At 41.2% G+C, this 18,867-nt stretch overlaps 1 protein-coding gene across 2 annotated transcripts; it reads right to left on the bottom strand.

The window, feature by feature from the left end:
* Positions 1-2,824: 2,824 nt before the first annotated feature.
* On the bottom strand, positions 2,825-18,664 carry NUP50 (nucleoporin 50). Of its 2 annotated transcripts, none has more exons than XM_062491765.1 (8): positions 18,420-18,664; positions 15,795-15,873; positions 14,607-14,690; positions 11,850-12,045; positions 9,762-10,421; positions 8,475-8,553; positions 7,358-7,476; positions 2,825-6,666 (listed from the first exon to the last, which is right to left on the bottom strand). In XM_062491765.1, exons 1-8 carry the CDS (start codon positions 18,533-18,535, stop codon positions 6,464-6,466), a joined length of 1,536 nt encoding a protein of 511 aa, XP_062347749.1. In that variant the 5' UTR covers positions 18,536-18,664; the 3' UTR covers positions 2,825-6,463. The 2 variants fall into 2 exon arrangements, with proteins under 2 accessions (XP_062347749.1, XP_062347750.1); XM_062491766.1 differs by having other exon boundaries at positions 18,424-18,532.
* Between the last annotated feature and the right edge of the window lie 203 nt (positions 18,665-18,867).

Below are 18,867 nucleotides of genomic sequence, written 5' to 3'. Positions count from 1 at the left end.
GTGGTGGCATGAAAACCAAAGTAGATGATCCACTCTTTTGTTCAGACAAGACAGAAGGGTTTGTGTGCACAAACAGGATTTACTTATGTGAGGCACATGCCTTTCCACTACAGAAGATAAAGGTGACCTGCCACACAGCTGTCCTTGGACCTTCACACAGTATGCACCTCATGGCACCTGCACAGAACGAAGGATGTTTAGGTAAAACCTCCTGGTTGGAACATACGAGCATGAGGGGTGGGAAAGAGTGAGGATGTGCCTGTTCTGCAAAGTAGATGGGGCTGCTGCTGCTCCTGGGCAGTGTGAGCATTCTGCTGCAGCTGCTGCCTGGATGAACTTGAGGTAATGACATAAACGTTTGATTAATAGGTGTGCAGATAGTTAAACTGCATGTTCCTGAATTCACTTCAAAGATGCTGTTCAAAGGAAAATGAGAATAAACCATTTTAAACCCTTGTTGAAATGAATGGAGCTGGCTGGTAATTTTCTGAAATACCATGTTTCCTGCACAGCTCAGTGGAGAACACCTACACTACAAAAAAAGCTTTGTCTCAAAACACTAATTACAGCTGCATTAATGTTTTCCCTGTTACCTGTTTATGCCAGGTACTATGTTTATTCAGGTGCTTCTGGTGATTCATGAATGAATTTCACAATGTGTGCTGACTCACTCCATGCTCTTCTACCTCCCATCTCCCCCAGACATTAAAGTGTGGTTATGATTGCAGTTCTGCTTTTCCTGCTGGAGCAATATTGCTACAGAGATTCAGCAAATGCAGTTTACAAATCTACAGACTTTTTGAAGTCCCACAATCAGCCTTTAATTCTGATGCAATCACTGTCTTCATCTAAACTCTACTATGGCTTTAAGCTGCACTGAGTCTAGATGCTTTCCGTTGTTCCTGAACGACAAGAGAGTTGCCAGAACCTACTCTTTCATCACTGCAAGTGTCAGACTACGTTTTCCTTTGAGAAATAGAGTGATAGATAGATCATCAAGGAGCAAGAAGAGTTATTATTATTCAAACTTGCTTCTCAGCAAGAGGTGAGAATACCATGCTTCCTGTTATGGGTGTCTATGGTTACCCTGCCCAGCACAGGAGATAGCACAGGTGTCATTTCTGACTTCACTATAAAGGTAAGGAAACACAGATTTTGTAAACTGCCAAAGTAAGTTTGGTATGTAAACCACCATTTTCTTTTCAGTGTTAGGATTTTTTTTTTTACAATGAACCATATGCAAGCTTTCACTTGAATTGCCATCAACAGAATTGCTATTTGCAGGTGAGAAGTATGCCCCTAAGTGCCCACCAGTCCAGACAAAAAAGTTGGTAGTGTATTATGTCATCCATGCTACAAGGTAGTAAACTAAAGTCACACTTTTCCTCAGTGTGAACAAGAAAATTCTGAACAAGAAAATTCTGTTCCTATCTTTGAAATCTCTGAAGACTTTCAGAGATCATGAATTTCTTTATCTTTCAGTAAAGGTTATGATGTCCCTAACAGTAATACCCACTAAACTGATTATTGTGGGTATTTATTCTGATTATAATCCATTTTGATTTTAATCAGAATAAATATCCATATGCAGGATGCGCATATGCAAGTACCTCTAAATAAGCGTGCTCTCTGAAAAAATGAGCAATACACAAACCTAAGAGAAACTGGGATAAGTATATTGACTACTTCAAACAGTGTAAATTCTGCTGCTGCTTTTTTATTCACCTTGTACAGCCTTTGCTTCCTTGATGCAACTGCTGTATTTCATGCAACTCACTCAGCTTCATGTGTTCACAGTAATATACTGTAGCTTGTGCAGAGCTTGTAGCTTGCAGCCATCATCTCCTGAATAATTAACGGTTTGCCCAGCCCAAGCCAGCACATCTTAAGCTCTTGCTGTGCTCCTCACATGAATGGTTCCAACTGTTGCATGGTGTGGTTGCTCTGACCTGCAAGAGCATTTGCCTGCTGGATCAGGAAAGAGCCTGATTTTGATTAACACTCCATTCTTGGAGTGTTCCATTTTCTTAAGTCTTAGACTTGATGTCTTCTGCATGGTTGCTTTTGCCCCTTCCTCTTATGTAAGTGATAAAATCTTTGGTGATTAGCAAAGCATTAGGCATAAGATGTTCTAGATTACCCCAGCCAAAAAGAAAAACAATTCCACCCTTGAGAGCTGTTACTTTGCTTTTTCTTTATGGCTTCCAAAAGCTTGGGAGGCTGTAAATAGTGATGACACTCTTTTTAAGTAGCAGGAAGAAAGAAGTGTCCAAAACCTGGAATAATGTCAACATGCATCTCAAGTGCATGAAGTTGAATTTTACTTGGCATGACGTCTGTGGCAATTTTATTCAGTGGAGGTTTTGGGGTTCTTTTTCTTTTATTTGCAAACTGTCACAAACCAATGAAGAAAAGAATCACTTTGGCCTGACTTAAAGTTAGTTCTTCTAGGCAAGATCTAAAGGAAGTTCACCAAGGGTTATGTGGCTTCTAAATGCCTTTAATATTCATGTGGAGGGCTAGAAGTCAGTCTCTCTACCACTATGTGAGCACAGGTGTTCCCTCTGTCCTCCAAGGCAGCTCCAGCTCATTGCTCCAAGTTGGCTCAGCTCAATGTCCTTACAAGGAGGAAGCATTTTGCTGAACTAGTTCCAGGTTTCCAAGTCAGGAATGAGCAAGGCAGGACATTCCTTCTTTTAGCAGCAGAATTTTCCAGGCAGGATTTCACCTGCAAGCAACTGGTTGTACAATTCATTTTATTAATGTGGTGTTATGCACTCAAAATGATTCACACAAAAAGAAAATGAATCTTCCATTCATTTATTCACATTTTCCATGGATTTTTGTACATGTCCTCAGTGTATCAGAACTAATGAAAACATTAGCATACATGTTATGTAAAACTTAAGTATCCACTGAAAAATTCAGAGCATTTTGAAATCTACTAACTAACAAATCATCACATTCAGCATCTTCATTGGATTTAGACTAGCTCATGCCACTTTTAAATTGTTTAATGTCAGTTAATTTCTGCACACAGGCACCAGCTACAAAATTTTATCCAATGCAAATAAGTTAAGGCATCAGAAAGGAAGTCTTTAACGACAGTTTAAATGTTACAGCGCTGCAAAGGGAGCTGAACTTCAGTTTTAATAGCAAAGCAAACCTCCTGATTGGTTTATGTTCTACAGTATTTTCATTTGAACTGTAAATTTAATAAAAACTTTCACACCCATCAACCAAAAGGCCTTAGAGAAACACAGTTTTGCCCTCCCAAGAAGATAATTTTGAATACATTACAAAAAAAAAGCAAATGAACCCCCCCAAAAAGAAACCTTGCATACTGCAATTTAATATTTTCAACTAAAATTCAAGCCAACTGAAATAACTTCCCTTAGAAATTATTCTGATAATTAGAAGAAGAGATGTTTATTTTCCAGCTGAAACTTCAAAATTAGAGGAGGAGGAATGGATGAGACACTCCAGCACCTACATACAGCTGGAACAGTGAAGGCATTAATGCAAATGGGGGCAGAAGTTTGCATCTTTCAGATCAGGTGTCTGATACCCAGCTGTTAAATACATTACCAACCAAGACACAGGAATGCCTCGAGTTGGAATTCTGGTCAAAATTCTTTCCTTGGATAGCACGTGCCAGCTTGTTATGAAGGCAGCAGTACACTGATGTCTGTGCTCTCCATTAAATTTGCTTTTTCATTTAAGGTCTTTATTTCTATTTAACAATCTCTGGCCTTTTACAGCATTTGTGTATTTTAGTATTTCTTATATAGAAACTGAAGCATCATCAAAAATTTCTAACAGTGATGGAAAAGGGATGTGCTTTATACCTGAGCACCAAGTTTGTCAGTGTGTGACTAGCTTTTCCTGCTTCATAGTCCACATAATGGCATGGTCACCATGAATTGATAATGATTAAAATCTGCTGTGCAGGTAAATTCTTCCCTGTTCTTTTAGAGGCAATTTTCCCCATGTAAAATGTTCAAAAGTGCATGTTTATGCATATATTTGACCTTCTCAGGAAGGTGACATCCCAATTTCTTACCTTCCCCTGGCTTTACTGTTTAAATACATGCACAGAAGAATTCAGGTGTTACTTGCTATGAGGGCTAGGGTAAGGTTTAATTCTTTCCAACACAATTTACTATTCTTCTACTTATTTTTCCATTCACTCCATGCCCTCTGCTTGGAAACAGGCTGGAGATGTGCTGTCAGAATTGGCCCATATCCATGTGTGCAAAACCCCACAACTGCCCCTCCTCAGAGGCAAAGCATAAGGAAAAAAGTGTTAAGTTCAGTTTGTTGGTCCACATTTCTAAGGATGAAGGAACAGCTCCAAATCCATGAGCTTTTGGAAGTAAGTGAAGACAAGGCCAAGCTTTTATAGACAGAGCTGTTCTTTATGGGATGTACAACCAGAGCCCTGTACAGAGACAGGGTTAAGACACTACAGTCAGAAAGACAAATGAAAAATTAACTGAGCCCTTGGACCACAGCCTGGACTAAACTGTTAGGCAGCATTCTGCTTTTCATTCATACACATTTAGACACACCTGTCAGCTTTGGGCCTCCAATTTAGGTAGCAGCAAGACTTTATTTTTTAAAAAGCATCTTATGTTGAGGAAAGCAATGTCATTGACTTTTAATGTTTTAAGTACTTAGCCAGATGCAAAAAGAAACACCAAAAGGCACTGGTTTATTTTTCAAATGTCTCAAATGGCATCTAAGCTCCCTTCACACTCCAGTGTTAAAAATGCAATTCTTGTACACCAATCATGGCTGAAATGTGAGCAAATGCCTTTGTTTTGGAACTTTGGTCAACAGGGCTATAGATAAAATCAAGATTTTCCTCCTTTTAATGAAGAGGGGAAAAAAAGGCCATAACCTCAATTGTGCAGTGAATTAGGCCTAGAGGCAGCCATTTGCTCCCCCCAGAGCAGGGGTGCAGCTGAGATGTGCTGCACCTCATCAAATGGTGTTATTCCTTGTTCCCTGCCCACAGGATGCCACTGTACTGTATTTCCAGGTCCCCTATATGAATTGTGTCACACTTTCATTAAGGAAAGGGTTTTTCCTCTGTATCACATTAGCCAGAGGCAAAACAGCATGTTTGTTCCATCTTGCCATAGCTGGTCAGTGCTACACATCCGAGAGCAGTTCAAGTTTCATACTAACATCAAGCTCTTGGAGAAGTCCCAGAGTTGGAAGCAAAGTAGAAAAAGTTAGTAGGGAAGGAGTTTCCAGAAAACATTTGAAAAAAAGGATTAAACCACCAAACACAGTCTGACAAAGCTGAGAGCGAAACCAAGATCAGAATGAATGTTCTGATCCCCAAATTATTGCCACCAGGTTGTTATTGTTATTACAGCTGAAAGCTATATTTACAAATTACCCCATGCTCCCCACATGCAACAGAAAGCTTGTGCCAAAGCTGCACTCTGCTGCTTTACTTAATGCAGTGCAGCATAGCATTTTTATCACATAGAAAAATACATACTGACACACAACCTTGTGCATGTGTCTCCTGGCAAGGGCCACAGGCAACAGAAAGGTCCTTAAAAGTCCTGAAGTTGGTTGGTGGGAAGAGCTCTCTTCAGCAAAGTAGCAGCAGCAGGATCAATGCAGCACATCCAGCTCTGCCTCAGCTGGGTTTCGGGACTAGGGACAAACACCTTGGAAGGATCACGTGGAAGTGCAACCCTTTGCCTCTGACCTGTCAGAAGCCAGGGGATGCCAGCGTGTTCAAGATAAAACTGTCTTCCAGTTGTCTGCTTGTACTATATTGCACATCATTTGCTTGTTGCTACAGTAAGAACAGAACTGACAGTTCCTCTGAAGGAACCACTACTGTCAACAAAACTATGCAAGCAAATTCTCTTTTAAGTATCTGCAGTCTCTGAGTCCTGAAAGCACGTGAGTCTGCAAGGGTACAGACCCAGCACTATGGAGATCATCACTGGTGGGGTGCAGTACTGTCACTGAGTCTAAAAAGTCAAGTCTCACCAGAATACAACAGACCAACTAAAAATCTGTGGTCTAGAAACAGTTGCAACAGGTAAACTTCAACAGACTCCCTTCCCAAAACAGGAGGTGGTTGCATTGTATTACAGGCTGTGAGGAAGCTCTGGTACCATGTTTTTGTACTCAGATTTCTGTCCATTTGGTTGACTGGTGTTAAAAACATATGCTTGGATTTCCATCCATGTGCTTTATTCAGAAGAGGTCCTGCATTTAGATACTGAAAATGAGGGAGCACAGTCCAACACTTGTGTTCTATTAAAGCTTTTATTAGCTAGTTTAGCTTTTCCTCACATTGTTTTTCCAAAATTCCTAGAACAGTTCTTAATATCAGAGTAAAGAATTAAATGTTCAAGTGAACTTAGGGAAGAAAAAAAGAGCAGCAGCAGTTTGGCAATAATTCCTCAAATTATGGACTGCAACTTATTTAAGCCTCCTTTTTCTCCAGTAAGATTTTGTGCAACTCATCTGCATCCTCACTTGTTTTCACTCTTATTAGCATAGTGACAGGAACAGCTGGATTCTTCTCATCGATGGGTGGATTAGGAACACAAACTATAAGAACATTGTTTTTTCCGGTTCTTGTACATGGCATCTTAGGTGGAATTAGAACATTCAACAGTATATTTCCTGCATTTGAGGAGGGGAAAAAATTATGATTAGCCATACTGTAGCTTTTACTGCAATACAGTGTTAGTATAGGTACTAACTAGAGATTTAGGGTGGTGTTTGGAAGGAAGGCAATTCACAAAACATCATGTATATTTGTCTTCTTTCCTAAGCATCTGTTCATGGCCATCGTTCTCAGAATTCTTTCCTCACTAGAAATGAGAAAATCTCTGCAAATACTGCATCCTCCTTTTTTAAATGGAAGAACCTGAATATCAAATGACAGCAGGGACACACAGGAGAAAGGGAAGGGGACAAGGGAGAAGCAGCAAATGAGGAATCCAGTCACAGTGCTTAGTATAGGCCAAGTTACTCATTCTAACCACCACACAGTTCATATGCAGAAGCAAAATGTTCTGATACAGACAGACATGTTAATCTGGACAAACCAGGGTAAAGCAGGCACTTTGTATTGCCAAACATACACCGTAACCTTTTACTTCTTGCACTGCTTCATGTGCTCTCTTTTGTAATGCTCACTAGAGGCATCCAAGTGTTTGTCAGTATTCTAAATGATTTAGGGGGAAAAAAAAAGGTAGAAAGGATTTCACTAACTGTATTGGTTAATGCTGTGTAAAAAAGACCAAAGAAATCCTAATGCTTAGCAAGGAATTTTGACATTAGGACTTGTTACTGGGATAATTGCACTTACCTAAATTGGTATCTGCTCGTACTAAGAGTTGAGTTTTCTCATTTCCTGCTGGTTTTAAATGTAATGTTCCTACGCCTTTTTCTTTAAATTCATTATCTTTTTTGTAGAACAGTTTGCACCTGTGGAGAAAAAATAAATCCCAAATCTTTGTTTGTGCAGCCTTGGAGAGATGAAATACTGAGCTATCTCCCAGACACATATATCAATCTGACTCACAGTAACATTAAACAGGATTTCAGGTGCTGTGAGTAACCTAAATCTTTATTATTCTTTACCTTGTTTCATGTGCTAATGGACAGCACTTGCAGATCAAAGAGAAAATTAATTCTTTCTTTCAGTTTTGAAATTATAAATTAATTACTTTCAGGGGAAAGTAAAAGGCACAGTAACCTGTACTCAGTCTGTGAGGAGCAATAAATGTAGGCTACTTTTAAAAAACACTAATTAGAAAGTCATAAGAACTTGTATCATTCTGAAGTTATAACAGGACTTTAACATACAATTTATAAACATTTTTAAGTGAAGCTATAATAAACCTAAAACCATTTTAATAAAGCAGAACACGCTTTCTTTCAGATATAGCCAATGGCTTTTTGTAGCAGAAAAAATTCTGTGCTGAGTGTCAAGCAGACACACAATTACTTGGACTACTGAAAAACTGCTTCTAGTAGAGCCAATTTCATTTTAAGCTTAAAAGCACAACTTGTTCATTCCTTTTAATCAGCACTCTCCAACTGAAGAGTCTTATTTTAAGTTATGCAAATCCAGCCGGTGGATTTTCCAGCAGTACTGTATAAAATTTCTGTGGCAAAGGCCCAAGGTCCTGCAATTTAACTATACAAAACCTGATGAAGGCAGAAACATTTTCACTTGTAAAAAAGCTGATCATATGTACAACACAAACTACTGGAGTTGTGTCCAAGATACAGAAGTATTTCAGTAAGATCTTACACACTCCTGCCTGTAATTAAATTTTTTTACAAGTTCATATTCTATGTGGATTCCTAACAAACTTTATTAATTAGGAAGTCAGGAATGTGTCAGTAATTAGCACTGTAGTGGTGAAGAATAGCAATATGAAGGTATTAATTTTATTTTCCAAGTTCAAGTCACTTACTTCTTTGAGTAGAAAGCATCATCTTCTTTTATTTCATTAACAATGACTTTTGGTGGCTCTTCTTCCTCTTCTTCCCCTCCTTTAAAATGAAAGTTTTAATATGTTAATGTTGTGAGCACAGATTTTGGCACTGTATTTGAAGTCCCTTATGCCCACCAGGGTTGACATGGACACGTGACCAGCCAGTGACAGCCAGAACACCTTTCAGTCCATGTGTACTCTGCAGCAGCTTCAGCTACAGAAAAAATGGGTTACTTGCTTTTCATTCAGCTCGTAAAGCAACTTCATCCTTACCTTCAGTTTACATGGGATGAAAATACCCAACCCATACCAAATAATCAAATGCCAACAATATAAAGCTTACTATGTTAAAAACTTCTGTTTTCACTTTTCAAAGAGTATGCTCCACAAATGGGCTCAAGTAAGGCACAACAAATACTTCCAAGAGCCAGATTTAATTTGGGGGAAGGGAATTAGTTGTAGAATGACAGGTAATAGAGAGTGGCAGATTATGCCTTTCCAGCCTCTCAGATACTGGGATTTCTATCAGCCTATTGTACCCAGCACAGGCAAAGAACAGAGTAAAGCTGTCAGGTACTAAATAAGTTTGTTGGTCTCCTTACAATCTATTAAGTAAAATGGACTAAACTGTTCCGTATCTCATGCTTTTTACTGCAAGGATCTCTTGATAAACCTACTAGAAAAAGTATTGGGATTGAGAAACCCAGCAGGCTCAAAGGTGAACATATCTGCTTTAAATTTCACCAATTCCTGTCCTCAGATAAAGGATTAGATTACATATTGCATTATATAGAGTATTAATCTGACAGAAGTATGTATGTCTTGATAGGCACATACTTTTGGTGATGCTTACATAAGGCTGAGTTCTCCTGATTAGCAGTGTAATTCTGCACAAATTCAAGAATGAATGATGATAACAGAACATAGAATTTCCTGAGCTGGAAAGGACCCACCAGGATCATTGAGTCCAACTCCTGGCCCTGCCCAGAACACCCCAGCAATCACCCCCCCATGCCTGAGAGTGCTGTCCAAATGCTCCAGGAGCTCTGGAAGCCCTGGGGCCATGACCACTCCCTAGGGAACCTGTTCAGTGCCCAACACCCTCTGGGGGAAGAACCTTTCCCTGATATCCAACCTAAACCTCCCCTGACATTACACCATACTATCATCTCAATGAACTTAATATTGCATTTTTTTAGTATTCTTAAGTCACATACTCACAGCTGACCATTAAAATAACTACAAATAGAAATACATAGAATTTACCTTTGTCATCACTATTGCCACCGTCTGTCTGGGCTTCCAGTAAACTGGTGGATGCTGCAGTGACAGATTTAGCCTGGCTTGCATCTTTTCCAAACAAACCTGAATTACCAGGAGAAAATGAGAAACTATTAAGTGTTCCTGAACCAAGGGAACCCAAAACAGAACTGTCAACACTCTTGCCAAAATTCAACGAGACAGTTGATGTAGCTCCTAACAATGGGTCTCTTTTTTCTGATGCAGCTTCAGGTTTTTTGTCTGAGGTATCCTCAGTTTTGTTGTTAAACAAAAACGCAGAGCCTTGCTGGAGCTTTGAACTCCCAAACACAGGACCAGCCCGCGGACCGGGGGTCTTGCTGCTTTCGTTCTCTGAGCCGCTGTCACTGCTGCCTCCATGCTGCTGCTCAATGCTCGCCAAATACTGCTCATAGTCCCTGAAGATGGGGCTCAGGTCGCACAGGGGGTTGCTGTTAACATGCTTCACGATCCAGTCCCGCACGGAGCAGTTGAGGGCAGCCAGCTGTTTGTGGTAGGTGCTGGAGCCATGGGCCGTGCTCAGGGCGCTGCCAGATGAGCAGGGCTGGCTGCCACCGTTGGCTCTCGGGCTCACGGCGTTTTTCTCAGCAAACACAGCGGCACTGGGACCATTTGACATTGGGGATCCTGTTACAAGAAAAATCACAGAATTACAGGGTATCTTAAGCTGGGAAGGACCCACAGAGGTCATCGAGTCCAGCTCCTGGCCCTGCACAGACACCCCAACAACCCCACCCTGTGCATCCCTGGGAGCGTTGTCCCAACACTCCTGGAGCTCTGGCAGCTCTGGGGCTGTGACCATTCCCTGGGGAGCCTGGGCAGTGCTCAAAACCCTGTGGGGGAAAAAACCTTTCCCTGATATCCAACTTAACTTGTTTGGTTAATAAGCTCTGGTTTAAAAAAATAACACAACAAAACAACACAGATGCTTTGCTGACCCAGTGAGGAATATGGCTTAGAACGTTTTCTTTTACCCAGAAAGCACAGCCCTCTTAAAAACTTAACCAACATGCTCAGTGTTTCTTAATCAAATCACTCATCCTTACTCAGCTGAGCTCCTTCTTTTAGTTCACCATACTGTGCCCAAGGTACTGCCATGCTGCTGAGCAGACCCAAGTTTTAATTTAGACAAGCAAGTTAGGGACAGACAAAGTAGATGGAGCACACTGCTGTATGAAAAAAAATCCAAAGACATCTTGTACAGAACATTTTAAAAAAATGTGGTTTCTACATTGCTAATAAACTAACATCTTCAGCAAGCTGTAACACTTATTAAATCAAAATACTCAACTTATCTCTTGCCATTGGTACTTTAAACCACCCTGAGTGCACTAGCTCATAATTTTACAAGCTTTTGAGCACTTCTGTATAAAAACCCTAAGAACCAAACTAGAAAAATTCTCATTGAATATTTCAGTTTCCCCTAATTTATTCAAGCTCACTGAAATCTAAGTTATTGTGAAGTTCAAACTCCACCATTTCTATTCTACGGCATGATGACTCCAAAATTCTGTGGTGGCAGGATTAACATTTCTGCATCACCAGCCCAAAGGGACAGAACTAATATTCCTCAGAGAATTCCAAAGCACAAGAGCTAAATGTGCCAAAGTACTTCAGAGGTCTTAAAATGTAGGTATAACTGTAACAGATAAAATTCTAGTAAGACTATCTGCAGCATCAGATGTACAAGGAAAAAAAGATGAAGACTTTAGCTATGGAGCATATATTTTTGTTTAAATTCAAAGAACTGGGACATGTGACCAGATGCTTTATACCTTTTACAGCCACTGCCTTCCATTTCCATCTGTGCCTAGAGAACTTTTACCTCCAGTATTAGAAACTTTAATTTAGTTGCCACCTCTTTAAATTACATGCATGTGAAAACTTGTCCCTCCAGCACTCTAAAATAATAAATCTTACAAAGAGGTATAAAGTCCCATAACCTTAAAACACAACTATAAGACAATCTAAATTTTGGTTTTTTACTACTAAAATAACCCTACAAATTTTATGACTGAAGGTGTTGATAAATACATATGCTTATTTAAAACTTACCAAATGCTGATTGTGTTTCGGAGGCGCTCTTCAAACTGCTGAAAGGAGGAGTACTAGAGACACTACTGCTTCCATTAGACAGACCTTCCAAAGGCTTTATTCCTGCACCATTCCCAAATCCACTGAAGCCACCTCCTCCTTTTCCAGAAGGCAATATAAAGCCTTTAAACCCTTTAAAAGCTCCTCCACTTTCAGACTGGAGAAAGAAAAAAAGAAAGACAACCAGTTACATACGTCTCCACACAAATTTTATCCCCACTTAATATTCCTGATATCCTCAGTTTATTTTTCCCTAGTCTGGCATATCATTCCATACATTACTGTGTCAGCTATGCAAACAAAATTAACAGCTTCCTTATGACACACACTGCTACTGTTTTTAAAAGACTCAGATGTTTGGTATGAAAATAAACTGGCCTAGGATGTGGATACATGGAAGAGCTGTGGATGTGTTAGACTACCTATCAGACATTCACGGCATCTTGTTTTCTTTGAATAATTACACAGGAGTATACAATTTCCGGTTTACTTTCAACAACTTTTAGCATTTACAATGGCAATCAAGAGCCCAATATTTTAATCCACTCATCACTCTGGACTCACCTACGAAACCTCTTGAAACCCAAAATATTCCATGACTGATGGAAGATGCAAAGACAGACTGTACTTGACCACAAAATATCTATCTCTGCAACTCTTTCATTACCCAGTTCTGATCACTGTCTTTGCAACCGTATTATTTTATGATATAGTTTCTTACATGTTTCTAAAAGACAAAGTATGATTAACATGCAAATAAGCACTGCAGCTTTTAGGTTTTTTGAGGTACTGAACTTTTACTACTCTGGAAGTGAACTTTCAGTGTCTCTTGAAAACCATTAGGCTTCAGAGTTTCATCTGCTTTTGCCATTGAAGAAATGGCAAAGCTTGTCAATTTTAGTCTGTATTCCACTATCTGACCTTGTGGTTATGGATCTCTTTGCTTCCTTTTGTGCTCTCTTTCCCAGTGCAGTCCTCTGCTTCCCATTCCTAGGTAGGTGTTTTCATTGTGTTTCTCCCTGAGCAGTCCCACCTTTCTCTCTGGACCAGTTAAACTGCTGTCTTTTTCACTGCAGTGTTCTACTTGCTCCATGTAGGAACGTTAGTAAGTTTGTAAATATTTCACAGGTTTCTTATGCAACTTCAGCTGCCCTATCATGTCTTCTGCATTTTAGACTTTGTCCAGCCTGTTCTCCTGGTTTTGGCTGGCATAGGCTTTATTTTCTCTCTAGTAGTTGGTACAGTGGTGTGGTTTTTATTCAGGGCAAGAAGAATGTTGATAACACAAGGATGTTTTAGTTGGTGCTGAGCAGTGCTCACTGCAATCAAGAACTTCTAAGTGTCTCATGCTCTGCCAATGAGCAGGACACAAGGAACTGGGATGGAGCACAGCCAGGACAGAGCCCTGAACACAGAAGGTCATGACCAGCACAGAAAATAGGAAGGGTGGTGACTGGGAGCAGCTAATTGCTGCTTGGGGATGGGATGAGGTCAGTGAGTAATAAGCAACTGCCTCTGCATCACTGCTTTTTCTTGGGGTTTTTGTTCTCATTTTGTTGGTTTCCTCATCATTATATTTCAATCATTAAACTGTTCCTATCTCAACACAGGGGTTTTATCTTTTTTTCTGATTCTCCTCCTCATCCCACTAGGAAGAGTCAGGGGCTGCATGGTCCTTAGTTGTCAGCTGGGGTTAAAGTACACCAGCCCTTCTACTAGCTCTAACAGCCTGCTCCCAGTCTCTTGACTACTTCTCCAACTGATCTGGTCCCATTCCTCATTCTGTTCTGTTTTTCCTATTCCATTTGCCCCTCAATCTCTCCTGCTCAAGATGTAGTTTATGTTTTTCCAATACAATCCTTTATTTAAGTGTATCCTCTACCACATTTGTGGCTAAAGTGGGCTAAGACAGCTTCCTCATTTACACTGCTTGAACTGCAGAAGGAAAAGCAAAAGCATAGGAAAAGGCTGTCGAGCTGTGCCTAGGCCCATCCAATCCTAAAGCAGTCTGTGCAACAGGTAAAGCTCCAGGCCTATTTCAAACATGATGCATGCCCTGTTCAAAGGATGTCTGGGAAAAATATATATACAACAAAGCATTTGTCAAGGATTTCTGAAAGGACAATAATTTGGCTGGACTGGGTTAATGCTTTCACAGCAACTAAACCTGTAACAAAGGCCAACCTCCTTTCAATTTTCAATTTGTTACTGCAAGGAATAGATGGCACTAAAACTCTTCACAGGGAAGGAGAAAAAAACAGTAGCAGCATTCTTAACAAGACATGCTTTTCATTCTCAGAGCATCTTAGTATTTGGGTATTTTACTAATATAGCTTCTGAGACATCCCCCAGACCCCCAGTATGGATAACTAATAACTCTGCATTTCCATACTTCCATCTCTGCAAAAAATGGAAGTAAAGCAGTAAAAATGCTGTTTTACCCATTTGGAAACTACTTCGTGTCTGAAACACTCTGTTTTTCTTCAAAAAATATGCAAGAACACCCTCCTCACTCAGTCAGACTAGTATTTTTTTGCATTAGCCTTATTCTTAGCATGGAAAAATAAAGCCAAAGTTCACGTGCACGTATGGGCTGGTGAGCTGAAGTGGTAACTTTATTCAGCATCACTACAAACCTAAGGAAGTAAAAACCTGAGCAGGACATTGTATTTTGTAACTGAGTAAAACTCCAGCACTGATGTTCAGTGACTACATTACCTCTGACCCAACATTTCGGCGCTTTGCTTTTTTGATAGCTCTGTTCTTTAGGACCTCTTCACTTGCCACCGAGAATGTTCCCACCTTGAAGAAGAAGTTTTGGAATCATTAGTGGAATACTCAAAACACACAACATGAAGGAACAGTTGAGATCAGGTTCCGAATGCAGCTCTAACACTGCTACCAAACAAACAAGGGAAGAAGTTGAAAACCAACCCACTCCAAAAATACAGCACTGACATTAGCTTGCCAGCTACCTGAACCTGAGCTGATACTTGGAAAACTCTTTCTGGTTCTGCACTACATTTCTCTTTGTGCTACCTCTATTTTATTACAACAAATAATGTAAGTTTTGTTTTGTTTTTTTAAAGCAGCTCTAAGCTCTCTCTGCTGAAGGGAATCTGTCAGTAATCAGTTTGGAGCACATATATGGAGATGTGGGCTCTAAGGCAACCTCCAACAGCCTGCTGCAGTTCAAACACTAGCAAAGACAGCTAATAGCTCAGTATCACCCTGCAATAAATGAGGAAATTAAGTTTTCTAATATCCAAATTCCTGGAAGAGTCAGTTTTCTTTCTTACATTTACAGCCCTAAGCATTTAATACATCTAGTTGGACAAAAATTAAACCACTTTGTTTAAACATGAGCCATAAGGAAGTGTAAGACATTAAAGGGTCAAAATCTCTTTTTACAACCAGGTGAAACATACTATTTGAACTACCTGTCTAATTCCTTTGGCTGTGTGGGGCCATTCAATTCACCTAAAATTCACATAGTTCTGAAATTAACTATTACTGACCCTCAAAAAAAATACTGGAGACATAAAGAGCATTTATCTCCAGAAATCAAATCTACTTTTTCTGTCAATTCAATAAATACCTATCACACATCTGAAGACTCCAAAGGCATTTTAACAAGAAGAGGGTTCCCTCTAGAAACATGAAGTTTCTTTCCCCAGAACCACTGATTAAATTTTAACTCTTAAAAGCTGCTTTGCTATACGGTCTGCATAATTGTAAGCTTGATAAAAATAATTTTTTAAAATCCACTTCTATAAAATTATCTTTAATTACTACACTTTTAACCAGTTCTACTGTAGGTTTTATGCACAAGGTACACAGCAAATGTAAATAGCTACTCTACTAGCTGTAGGGGTGTGTAGGGGGGGCACCTAATGTGCATTTTACCTCTTCAGCTTCATCCTCCTGGTCCCAGTTTCGGTCAGTCAGTTCCTTCTCTGCAATTCTCTTTGCCATTTTTCCACACCTGTGTGGAAGAAACAAAAAATCCTAGAAAGAACTGCAGACAAATTAAATCCTAAGTAGTAGTGCTCTTCAATTTGTATTCTTAGAACAATAAAACAGGAACTGCAGTTCATGTAGAAGCAGGTCAAGATTGGAATGACCACTGAAAACCGAGTGTTGCGGCAAAAACAATCAGCAGCGCTTGAGATTAAAGTTGTGGTGATCAGCCATGTTCAATCTTAAATTAAAGCAACAATAGAGATGTACAGTTCACTTATGGGATAAATTTTCTTGTAGCAGCTAGAAAAATTTCTTTCAGAACCATAACTCATATACTCTCATTCTGAAGGGCTACAAAATCCCTGAAGCCATGGTTAAAACTTTCCATATTCCACTCCACATTGCTGCTTCAGATACCCACGTAAGCAGCAAGAAAAAAGTAAGCTGTTTTATAACATCTAAAATAAATACTAATGAGGACCTGCTGAAACAACTGAGCAGAGAGCTTAGTTAAGACAGAAGACAACTCTCTCCTCAAAAAAAAAAAAAAAACTGGATTTGTAGGCCAATACTAATTTGAAAAAAAATTACAAATAAATGAGATTGGCTTTCCTACAAAGGACACATAAGTCATGCCATGGATTTTAGAGCAATTACAGTAAGCAGAGAAATAAACATTTTTCTGGTTATCTCTGTGATGTAAAGCAAAATCAGCTTTGCAAATGGAATGTCTCTAACTGCTCTGAGTCCCATTTTACTAAAGTACAACTTATGAGCTGTGTACAAAACCAAAGGAAACACGGTAGTCGGATTCAATCTAAAATGCCTGGCAAGAAATTACACTATTGGAATTTTATGCGAAAAATAAATTTTTTACAAACTATGGTTATATCTTCTGACACTAAACATGAAAACTTTCCAAAGAAAACATGTAGTTTTGTTGCAATTTAAATCTCAAGCAAGCACAAAAATTAAAACTCTTCCAAAAACCCCCTTGGGTTTGTGATGAAGACCTGATCAGAAAAAAGAAAAAAAAAATCCACAAATAGCTGAATTTCAGAGCCAGAAATTGTAACAATGCATTGCTACAGGCTATCTTGTTTATACGTTGAAATGTTTTAGAACAGTAAACCCAGGAGTACAGAAGTCTTGGAGATCCCACATCCAAGTCCTGAATTTTGTCTGACACACATCACAAATAAGGTCAAGTTACTAGAGCTTCTGGAAGCAGAGGGACAAAGATTAGCCTGTGTATACATATTGAAATGCCCTAATCCACACTGTCCTGAAAGTAGACATCCTTGCTTGATCCCTTGGAGATATTTCAATCTAACCCATTGAAAAGCTAAGAAAGAAGCCATTTTAAAGTCACCTTTATTTAAATTATTGTTTCATTACTTTATTTTTATACAGAATGTATTATATTATGTAATAAATTTTAATTTTAATTTTTACATTATAAAAAATAAAATTCTGTATATATAATCTGCATATATTTGCATTATGTACATAATATACTATAATATTACTTAAGTGTATTAGTTTGATTATTACATTAAATATTTGAGTTATTAAGAGCACATTGACGACAAGGCTGTCCTTCACCAAAAGAGTGAAAACCTTGTCAACCTGGGTTCCAGGTCCTCTGTACCTACCCGTGTTTACACAGTTTCTCTTCAAAAGCTCTGCAGAGGATCTAACATACATTAATCTAAACTGAAGTATTCCATCCCCTATCCATAAACAAGAACCAGCACAAACCAACATCTGGTTGGTGCTCACCAACTTCACGAAGTTTCAGGAGCACATGTTCTGAACAGGCTGAGATAGAAGTATTTTGAGAAACGTATTAAAGAAACACAGAATATGCCGAGCTGGAAGGGACACACAGAGATCATCGAGTCCAGCTCCTGGCCCTGCACAGACACCCCAACAATCCCACCCTGTGCATCCCTGGGAGCGTTGTCCAAACACTCCTGGAGCTCTGGCAGCTCTGGGGCTGTGACCATTCCCTGGGGAGCCTGGGCAGTGCCCGACACCCTCTGGGGGAAGAACCCTTCCCTGAAAACCAGCCTAACTCTTGTTCGATTAACAAGCTCTTCTTGTTTAAAAATAACACGACACAGATGCTTTGCTGACCTACAGAGATCCGCCCAGGAGCTTCACTGCCCTATTTAACGCAGCCGTTCGCAAGCGACGCTTAACTGGAGGTTTGCAGAGGGCGGCATCACCTGCATACCGAGGGGCCGGGCCCCCGCGGTGCCGGAGGGTGCCGGGGCCCGGCGGTGTCGCTGCGGTGTCGCCGCAGGTTCCCGGCGGGAGGAAGCGGAAGCCGGATGCCGCCGGGGCCACCCCGCGGAGCTGCCGTTCCGCTCCGACTCCCGGCTCCGCTCCCTCCGTGCCGGGGACACCGCGCGTTCCCCGCCCACCCCACAGACCCATCCGCGCTTTCCGAACCCTATAAACCCGCACTGGTACGAGCCCCGCCGCCCCGCACCCCCTCGCGCGGCCCCCGCTCGTGCCCGGTCGCCCCTCGCGCCCCCGGCGCGTGGGACCCGCGGGACTCACTCACTGGCTCGGGCGGGCGCTTCTCTCCCGCGGCGCTGCGCTGCGGGGCCGACGCTGCGGCGGGCGAGAGGCGGGGTCTCCTCGCAGGCCGCGCAGCCCCGGGGTGCGTTCAGCATCCCCCGCCGCGCCCCCGCTGTGCCCCTACTGCCGCCCGCCGCGGCCGCTCCTCTCTGTGTCCGCCGGGAGACGGGGCTCGATGGGGCCCAAACCGGGAACGCCGCGTCCGCCGCCGTCCCGCTCCCGCTCGCACCGCGCGTGCGCCCGGCGGGGGCAGCGGGGCGGGGCCGGGCCTGCAGTACCGCCGGCGGCCGCGGGGGGCGCGCCCCCGAAGGCCGCTGCGAGGGAACGGGGCCCCGTTCGCGTCCTGGGTCACGTGACTTCCGGCGCGGGCCGCGGTCTTCGCGAAGTGTCCCGGAATCGTCGGGAAAAATAAACCCTTCACGTTGTC

The sequence above is a fragment of the Cinclus cinclus genome, chromosome 4, assembly GCF_963662255.1.
Source record: "Cinclus cinclus chromosome 4, bCinCin1.1, whole genome shotgun sequence".
NCBI lineage: Eukaryota > Metazoa > Chordata > Aves > Passeriformes > Cinclidae > Cinclus > Cinclus cinclus.
The sequence above is the reverse complement of the archived record's forward strand: the minus strand, read 5'-3'. Positions and strand labels throughout refer to the sequence as shown.